Source organism: Phyllostomus hastatus, unplaced genomic scaffold (genome assembly GCF_019186645.2).
Source record: "Phyllostomus hastatus isolate PE091 unplaced genomic scaffold, TTU_PhHast_1.1 phas_contig_10, whole genome shotgun sequence".
Taxonomy (NCBI): Eukaryota; Metazoa; Chordata; class Mammalia; order Chiroptera; family Phyllostomidae; genus Phyllostomus; species Phyllostomus hastatus.
In genome coordinates, this window is record NW_025333499.1 from 1,506,833 (window position 1) to 1,519,882 (window position 13,050).

The 13,050-nt window shown below is 37.1% G+C and overlaps 1 protein-coding gene across 1 annotated transcript in view; it reads left to right on the top strand.

The window, feature by feature from the left end:
* WNK3 (WNK lysine deficient protein kinase 3) overlaps positions 1 to 13,050 on the top strand; it is a 146,501-nt gene that overhangs the window by 93,053 nt on the left and 40,398 nt on the right. The window contains exon 11 of the mRNA XM_045833171.1: positions 11,510 to 11,574. Within this exon, the coding sequence (XP_045689127.1) occupies positions 11,510 to 11,574 (65 nt within the window). The remainder of the gene's footprint in view (positions 1 to 11,509; positions 11,575 to 13,050) is intronic.

Here is a 13,050-nt window from a genome sequence, read left to right on the forward strand (position 1 = left end):
TGCTGGTTGCTACAGACCCTTGATAACTCAACTGAGGACAGATATTATGGGGAAAGTGTGAAGTGTAAGTCTCCTTTCAGTTAAGTTCCCTTTCATGAGGTGATTCCTAGGGAGACCTTAGAGTTAAGCCAAGGTAATTTTTTTCCTTCTATTCAGTTCTACCTGCCTTATAATTAATGTTGTAGTTTCTGTCCCTCTGTACTGTCAGTACCTGTGGTGCTAGTGTGTTTTCCTTTTTTCTTTTTCTGCCTGTTTAATAGCCTTGGTATCATTATGTGAATCTATCTGAGGAACTCTGGTGTGGATAAGTTATTTCTTAGGATATATTCATTATTCAGAATCTAAGGTTGGCTAAGAATTAGGCTTAGATAAGCAGTGACTTCATAGATGAAATGTTCTTTTTAAATAAGATTTTATTTATTAATTTTTAGAAGGGAAGGGAGAGAGGAGACAGAGAGAAACATCAATGTGTGATTGCCTCTCACACGCCCCCTACTGGGGACATGGCCTGTGACCCAGGCATGTGCCCTGACTGGGCATCGAACCAGTGACCCTTTGCTTTGCAGGCCGGCACTCAATCCACTGACCCACACGAGCCAGGGCTGAAGGGTTCTTTATAAGTATAGTATAGAGCTGTAAAAGTGGGCATTCATGCATAGTGATAATTTTCTTTAATTAAATAAGCAATACTTTCATTGTTAAACAGTATACATAGCATACATATAGGTTTGAGCCAGTTTGTATCTTTAGTTAGATCTGAGTTTGACGTCTGACTCTTTGAAAGGTATTAAGTTATTTTAGCCTTGGCTCTTTCAATTTATAAAATGAAGTTTTAATATGTCTATCTTTCATTTGCAACTTCCTTTGAGAAATGCATTGTATGTAAGATGTGTTCATAGATAAATACATTAATACAAATTTAGTAAAATGCTGTAGTCTGTTGGTGGTAGATATATGAGTTTTCATTGAAGAGTTATTCAACTTCTCTGTCAGGAAAAAAAATGCCTGTCTTACAGGCTTATTAGAGTTAGATGAGATATATGTGAGAAATGCCTGGAATGCAATAAGTGCTCAGTAAATAGTGGTTGTCTCTTCATGGGAGAGACATGTTTTTGTGATGTTGATAATGTAATACTGTAGTTGATGAAATGTTTTAAAATACTTCCTAATCTCAGTGGTCTACTTCACTGCAGAATAATTGAACGAGAATCCCTGGAACATTGTGCATGAGCTTAGATTTTCTTTTTTCTATTTCCTTCTCCCCTTCTCCATTTTTTGCTTCTTTGCCTCAATTTTATAAAGTATATCTAGGGTAGAGAACCATTGATAGGAGAACAACAAATAATAATAAAGGAGAAAGAGGAGTTAGGAACTGTGATTAAAAGAAACGCCCCCACTTTGCTTCAGTACTCTTTGAAGTTGTTTATCTATTCATTCATTTTCTTTTACAGACTCAGTTTTTGCCTCCATCAATTACAGCCTCAGCTTTGTCGTTGGAAAAATGAAGATAATACCTACTGTCTAGAGTTGTCATTCAGTTGTTGAATTTAGTGAAATAATGCATATAAGTTCTTAACACTTAATAAATGCTCAAAATAGTGTTTGTTTTGTTGCTATAATAAAAATAAAAATTATAAAAATAAGAACATAATAGTGAAAGATATTGTTGAGCAGCCAGTTCCTCCTTAGGTATTGGCAAGGCACTAGAAATACTGTGATAAATCTTACAGGTATGGTCTCTTCCCTCCAAGAGCTCACAGTATCATTGGGAGAAAGATCTAGAAACAAGTTCAAGAGAGAGCTTCAATTGCCAATATAGAGAGGAGAGAATGGTATGGCCCATGGAATCTAGGCCTAGTTTTGCTTCTTACTTTGGCTTTGTCCTGGTCTGCAAGTGTCCAGAGGTACTTTAGTTGAATTGAACTTTTTGCTAGGAAGTTATCGAGGTCTCAGGTATCCTGATATCAAGGTCTCCTTTGGAAAATGGATTAGTGCCTTTCATTTGGATTTCAAGGTGAGGTGTAGGGCAGAGATGAACACAACATACCATTCCTACCTTCTACTTTCTCTTCCATCCTAGTGAACCCATACTGAGGGGTTTTTTAATAGATAAATTACATTAGCTTCTAATTATAGATTAGGTAGTTAGCTCTTAAGTATAATCACTGTTTGAACGTTGAAAATAAATACTTTGGCAAAGAGATTTCTTTTTTTGTACATGCAAGAGTCAAAATAATGTAGCCAATATAACAAATGTTTATTACAGAATTTAAAAGAATTATGGTGGGTCTAGCAACATAGACCAGTAACATTGTGCCCTGAAGCATAAATCTGGAGGCAAAGCCTATGTATTAAGAGAAACAAAACATAGATGTTATGACAACAATCTGGAATTATATTTTATAATTTCTTGTAATTATTAACAGGATTATTAATCCTTGTGGTAGCCCACAGAATCATGGCTAATGGTTTGGCTCATCTGCTTTTTTACATGATAGTTTTATATCAATTTCTGTCATAATATTTCTAGAAGTTTGAAAACTAACATTTATAAATATGCAGGGCCATTTTTATACATGTGTTTCAATTTTAGGGAAATGCTTCATTCTTTATTTTGTCTAAAACTACTATAATGTGTATTGAGTAGCTGGAAGCTCTGTTCCCTTCCTTCCAGACCTGGATTGGACTTGCAGACAAACTGCAGAGTACTCATTTCTGAAAAGAATCAGTTGCAGTGTAGTTGATCTGGAAATTTATAAATAGGAGAATGCAGAAAGATGGGAAGAGACAAGGACAGGATGAGCCCCCTCACACAAGTACAAAGGAAGACTAAGAAGCTAGGGCAAGGGTGTGAAACTCATTTTCACTGTGGGCCATATCAGCCTCACAGTTGCCTTCAAAGGGCCAAATGTAATTTTAGGACTGTATAAATGGAACTACTCCTTAACTAGGGGCAATGAAGGAGCTCAGCACTGCTGCCAGGTAGAAACAAGGTGCTGGGCCAGATAAAACGAGGTGGAGGGCTAGATTCAGCCCCGTAGGCCTTGTGTTTGCCACCTATGAGCTAGGGGATACTTTGGAGGGGAAACTCTGTTCCCCTGTCAGTGTGGGCTCTCAGCCCCACACAAGGGTCACCAAACCAGAGCAACCAGAAACGGGAAGGAGAGCTTGTGGAGGGAGCAATGGGGATTCAATCCACCTGGGAGACTCTGAGTGCACCATCTCAGGAAAGGAGAGAGCCCATTGTTATGACACCAGTGTGGGAAGTTTGCATCATCTGACTGCTGGAGGGGTGGGGCAACATTTTGGAAGTTATGGAAGAGGCGTCTGATCAATATACCCAGGAATGATTTGAAGGGCCTTCTGTTCTCTTGAAGGAATTTGGGCACAAAACCCGTCAGAGTCTGGGCATTGAGGCTTGAGGAAGAGGACTGCTCATGTACTGAGGGAGACATAGTGTCTCCCACCTAGTGTGACACTAGGTCATCCCCAAGTCAAAGGAATATGATGGTACTGGACTGGAAATTTGGTCCTGTTCTGCTCAATTAGACTGTGTGGAAGAGTGGTACATTTGTCCCTGAGACTGGTTGGAGCTGGGAGTTTTGGACAACCCTTTTGTGGCTGACCACATGAAGAGATTTTCTTTCCTTCCTTTTCTCCCCTCCCCTCCCCTCCCCTCCCCCTTCCCCTCTCCCCTTTTCCTTTGTTTTCTTTCATCTCCATCTACTTGGATGGGCAGTGTGCAGGTGCCAGCAAGATACACAGAGTTTGGTTTTTGAGATTGCATCTTACAGGTTATCTGTGAGTCAGATGGGCAGGGGCTGGGCACTGTGGTTTCAATATGGGGGAGCACAGCCAGCTCCCCAGTGAGTTCAACGTTTGCAGTCACATGATGGAAAAGAAATGCCCACCCCTGCCTCCTCCTGAGTGAGGGTACCAATCTCAAGTCTTAATCACCCCTGCTAGGCCCTGATTACCTCCCCATTCAGCACATTTGAGTGGGGAATGGACAGTAACTCAGAGTGGGAAGATTCTAAGGGTGAGACCCAAGGCACACCCAACCTCTGGGCTCTAGAGCCCCTACCTGCTCGTCTACTTGAAACTTTTCCTTGAAAAACTTGCAGAGGGCAGGGTAGTAGGGACAGCATTTGACATTGACTTGCTACAGAACACCTGTTGGGCAGCCCTGAACTGCTCCAACAAGTGGCCAGCTCCTGAAAACCACACAGCAAAATTGAAGGAGCTGTAAATTCAGCATGTCCAGAGACTAATTGCTCCGTGCACAACAAACTGTTGAGGCAAATGACAGCTTTTTGTTTTTCAATCCTTTTTTTTATTTTCTCTTTTTTACCTCATTTTTTTGTTCTTTTTTTCTTTCATAATTCTTATTCTATTTTTCCTATTCTATTTTTATTCTTCCCATTTTCCTTTCATATTCATTATTTTAGTTCATTCTTTTCTTATGTATATATATATATTTTTTTTAAGATTTTATTTATTTATTTTTATAGAGAGGGGAAGGGAGGGACAAAGAGAGGGAAAGAAATATCACCATGTGGTTGCCTCTTGCATGTCCCCAACTGGAGACCTGACCTGCACCCCAGGCATGTGTGTGAATGGGAATCGAATCAGTGAGCTTTCAGTTTCCAGGCCAGCACTCAGTCCATGATCCACACCAGCCAGGGTTATTTCCCTATATTTTTATTTACTTTTATCTATATTTTCTTTCTTTTCCTTCATATTCTCTTTCCTGTTTCTTTTTTCTTCTCAAATTCTTTTTGTTTTTTTTTTATTATTATTTTACTTTTCTCCTTATTTTTTATTGTCTTTTTTCTTGGTTTTTTCTTTTTCCTTCTTTGCCTCTGTTTTCATTTCTTATTGTCGTTGTTGTTTTTGTTGTTGATGTTTGTTTTTGTTTTGTTGAGTTGTTTTTGGTTTTGTTTTTGTTTGGTTTGTACCTGGACAACAATTTGTTGAGCCTTACAGTCAACCAGCCTGAGGGTCGAGATACCCCATGAACAGGACAATGGCAGTCATGAACCAATTACAACAGGAGGTCCCACATAACTCACACAATGGTCATTTCTAGAGCACCTAGTTCTGGTGACCAAGGAGAGTGCACCACTGGATCCCAGAAGACACCTACCACAGAAGGTCCCCCCACCAAGACAGGGAGTCATAGAAGTTCTATTTAATACATAGTAACAAACACACAGAGACAGCTAAAATGGGGAAGTAAAGAAACATCTTAAATGAAAGAACAGTAGAACTATTTAGTAAAAAACTAAATGAAATTGAGAGAAGCAACTTAATGTACAGAGTTCAGAGTAGTATTTATAAGGATGCTCAATAGCAAGAAACAGTACATAAGAACCATGAAGAATATCCAGGGAGAAAAAAGAATATGTCTGAAATGAATACAGTGTAAGGAATAATCAGGTTAGATGAAGCAGAGCATCAAATTAGCAAATTAGAAGATGCAGGAGACAAAACCACTCAATCAGAGCAACAGAAAGAAAAAGAATTAGAAAACACAGGATAGTTGAAGTGACCTTTGGAACAACATGAAATGTAGCATCTATATCATAGGGTTACCAGAAGGAAAAGAAAGAGAGCAAGGGATAGAGAAACTTTGAAAAATAATAGCAGAAATCTTCCCTAATCTAATGAAGAAAAAAAGTCACACAAGTTGAGGAAGAAGAGTCCAAATCAAGATGAACCGAAAGAGACCCCCACCAAGATATGTCGTAATTACAATGGCAAAGGGAAAAGAAAAAATCTTAAAGTCAGTAAGAGAAGAGACAGTTACCTAAAAGGAGCTGTCATAAGGCTGTCATGCGATTTCTCAATAGAAGCTCTTCAGGCCAAGTCCTATGTGGTGTGGGTCAGTGGATTGAGCACAAGCCTGTGAAGAAAAGGGTTGCTGGTTTAGGGTACATGTCTGGGTTGTAGGCCAGGTCCCCAGAAGGGGCATGTGAGAGGCAGGCACACATTAATTTCCTCTTTTCCTTCCCCTCTGTAAAAATAAAACACTTCAGGCCAGAGGGATTGGCATGAAGTATTAAATGTGATGAAAAATAAGGACCTGTCACCAAGAATACCCATGCAGCAAGGCTATCATTTAAAACTGAAAGAGAAATAAAGAGCTTCCTAGATCACAAAAAGCTTAAAGCTTTGTTCATTATGACAAAACCAGCGTTGCAAGAAATGCTTAAAGGACCTGCTTTAAGAAAAAGAAATAGAAGATCATAGGCACAATGAAAAAAAGTGATAATAAATAAGTACATGTTTATAATCACCTGAAATGTAAATGGATTAAATGCTCCAATCAAAAGACATAGAGTAACTGAATGGATAATAAATGTGACCCATATATGTGGCGTCTACAAGTAACGCCCCTGAAAACAAAAGCTTTACACAGGCTGAAAGTGAAGTGTGGAGGAAAATATTCAATGAAATGGAAACAAAAATAAAAGGCTGGGGTAGCAATACTCTGTCTGACAAAACAGACTTCAAAATAAAGGCCATAACAAGTTACAAAAAAGGTCACTACGTAATAGTGAAGGTGCCTATCCAACAAGAGGATATGACCCTTGTAAATATGTATGCACTGGTTATAGGAGCACCTACATATATAAAGAAAATCTTGGTGGACATAAAGGGAGATTAACAGCAATATAGTCATGGCAGTGGATTTTACCACTCCACTGTCATTAATGGATAGATCTTCCCCATGAAAAATCAGGAAGGAAACAGTGACCTTTTCACAACAGTAGTTCAAATGGATTTAATTGATATTTACAGAACATTTTATCCCAAGCAGCAGAACATACATTCTTCTCAAGTACACATGGAATATTCTCAAGGAAAGGCTACACAATAGGACACAAAATAATTCTTAACAAATTCAAGATTGCATTCAGATGAAGCATTTTCTCAGATCACAATGGCATAAAAATTGAAATCAACCTCAATGAGGAAATGCAAAAATATTCAATACATGGAAGCTAAATACCATGTTATGAAATAATAAATAGGTTATAAATGAGATCAAGGAAACGAACATTACCTGGAAACAAATGAAATTTAACACACAAGAAGCCTAATTATATGGGACACAGTGCAAGTAGTGGTGACAGGAAAGTTCATAGCACTAGTGACCTACCTCAAGAAGCAAGAGAAATGTCAAACGATCTAACCCTGTCCCTAAAAGAACTAGGAAACAACTAATGAAGCCCAGAGTAAGGAGAAGAAAGGACATAATCAAGATCAAAGAGGAAATAACAGAGAGGGCAAAATTGTTGAAAAGATCAATGGACTGAGGGATTATTATGCTAAGTGAAATAAACCATTTAGTGAAAGACAAGAAATACCATGTATCCCTTTTATATGTGGAATGTAATGAATAAAATAAATGGCAAACTAATGGACAAACTAGAAACAGGCATAGTTACACTGAAGAGACTGGCAGCTGTTGCAGCCCAAAGGGGAGATGGAGATTGGATGAAGGAAGGTGAAGGGAGTAGTGGAAGAACATATGTACATGACTCAAAGACATGGAGAATGATTTGGGGATTATCTGGGGGGTGGGCTCATTAGAGGTAGGCTGACTGGGAAAAGTTCACAGAAGTGCAGTAGCATAAACAATTAGTGCTAACCTTTAAAAAGATAAATGAAACTAGGAGCTATTTATTTGAAAAGGTAAATAAGATTGACAAACATTTAACCACACTTGAAGAAAAAAAGGGGACTCAAAATTAGAAATGAAAGAGGGATAATAACAACTGATATCACAGAAATACAAAGGATTGTAAGAAAATAATGTGAGCAAGGATACAGCAAGAAATTGGACAACCTTAGAGAAATGGGTAAATATCTAAAAACACAATCTTCCAAAACTGAATCAGGAAGAATCAGAGAACCTGAATAGACTGATAACTAATGCAATTAAAGCAGTAATTTAAAAAAAAAACTCCCAGCAAACCAAAGACCTGGACCAGATGGCTTGATGGAGAAATTTTCCCAATCATTCAAAGAAGTAATGCCTATCCTTTTGAAACTATTCCAAAAAATTTAAGAGGAGGGAAGACTTCCAAGGTCTTTTTTATGACACCAGTATTATCCTAATTCGAAAACCACAGACATAACAAAGAAGGAAAATTATGGGAATATATCCCTGGTGAATATAGATAACTGAAATGCTTAATGAAATATTATTAGATTGGATCCTGCAATACATTAAAACAACATGAAGTGTGATCAAGTGGGATTTATCCCATGGGTGCAAGGTTGTTACAATATTTGCAAATCAAATGTGATATATCACATAGAGAAAATGAAAGACAAAAGTCACATGAACATGTCAATAGATGTAGAAAAAGCATTCAATAAAATCCAGCACCCACTACAGTAAGTATTTATAATTAATTATCTCTTGCCCCGCTCCTGGACAACTAACTTGCTATCAGTTTTTTTCTTTCAATTTTATTTTGTATTGGTTGCCAGTGTACAGCTTAGTGGTTAGACAGTCATATAGTTTGCATAGTGTTCCCCTCAATATTTCTCATAGCCATCTGTTACCATATATAGACATTGCAATAGTATTGACTATATTCCCTTTGCTTTGCTTTACATCCCCATAACTATTTTTTAACCTAACAGTCTGTACTTCTTTTTTTTAAGATTTTATTTATTTATTTTTAGAGAGGGAAAGGAGGGAGGGAGGGAGGGGGGGAGAGAAACATCAGTGTGCGGGTGCTGGGGGCCATGGCCTGCAATCCAGGTATGTGTCCTGGCAGGGAATTGAACCTGTGACACTTTGTTTCGCAGCCCGTGCTCAATCCACTGAGCTATGCCAGCCAGGGCCAGTCTGTACTTCTTAATCCCTACGCCTCTTCTACCCAAGCCACCAAATTCCTTCTCCTTTCGCAACCATAAGTCTGCTCTCTATTACTCTTTTTCAATTTGATTCATATATTTTGTTCTTTAGATTCTACATATAAATGAAATCATATGGTTTTTGTCTTTTTCTGACTGACTTAATTCAGTGAGTGTAATACCCTCTAGGTTTATCCATGCTGTCACAAATGGTGAGATTTTTTTTTTTTGTGGCTGATTGATATTCTCTGTGTACAGAATATCACGAAAACACAAACATAGCTGCCATTTACAATGAACCTTTATACTATGTCCTTTTTTCTTTGTATTTCAAATTGATGTCTGGGGTTGGTAATACTGGATCACAAACATTTTTATGGCAAAGTCTTTTTATGACACAGTTTTCTTATTTCTTTGTACCCTCTAACATTTATTGGAAGCCTAAAATGTGTTAGGCACTGTGTTTAGAGGCACTGAGAATACAAAGAAAAATCATACAGAATCCCTTGATCAGACATAATGAAGATGGACGTGATAAAAGGCATTACTGAATGGTGATCTGTCTATTGGTGTGTGTCCATCCATCCATCCATAAATTGATACATTTATTATTCACATATTGCTTTCCCTCTGAAGCATGGGAGAACTAATTGCAAACAGGATGCTTTTTACATGTAAATATTTCTATAAAAATAAGGACATTTTCTTAGTACAACACAATGACCAAGTCCAGGTAGTTGTCATACTTAAAATATCTGTGAAGTAACATGAGTAGAATATTATTATTTAACCTGTTGTTCACATGAAAATTCCACCAATTATCCAAATAATGTCCTTAATGGCAACCCCTCCAATCCAGGATCTAATTGAAAGATCATTTCCTTTAGTTTGTAATGTTCTTTTAGTTGTATTGCATTTCCTTTAGTTGTGTTGTTTGTCTCTTTCATGTCCTTTAATCTGAGACAGTTTCTCAGCCTTTCTTTGTCTTTCATAGCATTGATATTTTTGGAAAATAAAGAATAGTTATTTTATACAATTTTCTTCAAGTTCAAATTCAGATCATGCATTTTTATCAGGAATAACATGTAAGGAATTTGTGTTATTTGCATATTTTATCATATCAGGAGGCATGTGGTGTCAATTTGTCCCAATATTGCTGAGGTTTAATTTGATTATTTGGTTAAGGTAGGGCCTGCCAAGTTCTGCTGTAAAGTGATTGTTTTGTTTTGTTTTGTTTTGCTTTTGCAATTGATAAGTTATCTGTGAGGAGATATTTTGAAACTGTGTAAATATCCTGTTCCTCATCCAACATTTACTCTTTGGTTTTATCATCCATTGATGATTTTCTAACTTCTTCAGTCCTTATATTTATTACTTGGCCTTGTACTGTAAGACCTTTCCTTTATTTGTATAAGTATGACTTCATGGATTCTTATTTTATTGAATGGGTTATATTGTGTTGCTATCATTATTTATTCTGATGCTGAAATTGTTGGCAGTGGGAATCCCGTCAATCTGGCTTCTATCTGCCTGTGATACATTCCCATCATTCTTTGAGCAGTTCTCTTACTTTTTGGGACAACAAGGTGATCTAGGTTCATCTAGTACTTTCTTTGTCCCAGGGCCAAAATCAACCATTTTGTCTAAGAAACCTTCATCCCCTTTAGTTTAGAAAACAAGACATGAACTAAGGCATATGTTTTTTAGAGTACCCAAGGTGATTTTGTTGGTGTCCGGAACCCACTTTAGTACAGGCTTTTTTTGTATAGGAGTTCTGTCTAGATATTTGCTAAGTGGACAGGACTTATGGAGGAGTTGTAATAATCCAGGGAGATAATAGGAGCATAAGTAGAGTCACAGTATATGGGAAAGTCCAACTCCTTTATTGTGGCTTTGAGCAGAGAAGGGGCTACAGAAATGAGGCAGAGACCAGTTCACTGAGGACTTTTATGTGCCATCTGAAAGAACTTAACCTTATAGAAAATGGCGAACCATCATAGGGGGTTTAAACAGGGTAGGGAAGAGATCATTTCTGATAGATTTGCATTTTAAGATCATTCTGCTATCTCCAGTGGTAATGCACAGGATGGATTATATAAATGTTTAAAATTGTTGGCATTTGCCTGTTTAGGAGGCTTATAGTTTCCTCCTAGAAATCTGTATTGTAGCTTCCCAATACTAACACCTCAGAGGGATAATTGGCAGTACTTTTGTGGAAAAAAGAGGAAGAATGATGAGACCACACAGTATGTTAAAGCTTGAGTCATTGATTTATCTATTTGTATAATGGCAGTAACTCTTCCTTTAGGAGTAATTTTACAACCAGGACTGGAAGCTGAATGTCAGTGTTCTCTGCTGAAAAATAACACAAGCAAAATCATATAAAACTAAATGCTCTCTTTTCTTAATGAAGAATGTTAATGAGTATTGCTGTAGTTTAGTTTTCTTTTTCTTTGGTAGTAAAATTAATGAGATTTAAAGAGATTTTTGATAGTGTAGATTTTCTGCGTGGTTTGTGAGGTAACCAAAACATGATATGTAACAAGTACGTTTCCCAAAATAATACCTAATTCCGTCTTTGGCTTGAAGTTTCATGTTATCATAACAAGTTTTATTTCTATATTATTTACAGCCTATATCCCAACCAGTTGGAATTGAACAACAAGCAACTCTTCTAAAACCAGATTTAGTTAGAAGGTAAGTATCTTCAAATTTTATACCATGGAAATGGTAAGTGTATGTTGAAAGTATTTGTATTAATTAGGGACTGATTGTATCTTAATTAGAGAAGATTTTTCATTTTTGTACTTATGTGTATGTTCAATAAAAATAGTAGGTATTATTTTGCTTTTTATTTTAATAAAGATCATATAGATTGTGAAATTATTCATCATTTCTTTTTCTCATCATAACATTCTGTTTTTAAGAAAAGCTCAGGAGGATTTAAAAAAGGAAAAAAAATACTGTAATTTAGAATAAAATTCCACCTAATCTAAAGAAATAAATTATAACTAGATGTAAGTATAATTATGTTATTATTTGGTAGTTATAAACTAATATTTTTCTGATATTCATATTGGGTAATTCCTGTTCTGTTTTGAAGTTCACTAGTCCTTTCTTCTTTCCTGTGTTATTCTATTATGTCCATTCATTGAATTATTTTTAATTATTGTTCCTTGTAGTTCTGTAATTTCCATTTTTTTCTTTTTTAATATCTTCTATTTTCATTTTTTAAAAGATTCTATTTGTTTATTTTTAGAGAGGGAAAGGGAGGGAGTAAGAGAGGGAGAGAAACATCAATCTGTGGTTGCCTCTCATGTGCACCCCACTGGGGACCTAGACTGCAACTCAGGCATGTGCCCTGACTGGGAATTGAACAACAGGTGAGCCTTTGATTCACAGGCCAGCATCCAATCCACTGAGCCACACCAGCCAGGGCTAATATTTTCTATTTTTAATGAGTTTTTTGTTTGTTTGTTTTGCTTCATTTGCTTCAAGAGTATTTGTAATTGCTTATTGAGTCATTTTGATGATGGCTGCTTTAAAATCCCTTTCAGTTAATTCCAATATCTGATTCATCCTGGTGTTGACATCAATTGATTGTATTTCCACATTCAAATTGTGATTTTCCTGGGTTTTGGTATGACAAGGAACTTTCATTTGTCTCCTGGACCTTTTGAATACTGTGTTAGGAGACTCTGGGTCCTATTTAAATATTGTGGTTTATCTGGCAGTCACCCTGTTCTAATGAGAATTTAGTTTTTAGAGTACTTGTAGTACGACTGTGGTCTCTTTGGACCACCTTGCATATTTGGGCTCCACCTGTGTTTGAAAGGGGTGAAGAACACTATTCTAGGCTTCCTGCCTCAGTGTAGCTCTATAAGTTGGTCACATGCTACTGGTGGGGTTAACACCAGAGTTACCAGGGGGAGGCAAGGGCTTGCCTGAACCACTTTCTCCTGCAGGGTTGGGGGTAACGAAACCACTGAGCATGGACTGCCTAGGCCTATGGGTGCAGATTCTGGACTGCCTTCTGTCACTGTGTGGGTAATCGGGAGTTGCTAAACTGTTATCTTTTTCTTTAACTGTTAGGGATTCCCTAACCAGTCTTACTTCCCTAACCAGTCTTATTTCATCTTTTCACCCTTCAGTGCCCTCCTGTGATTGTCTACT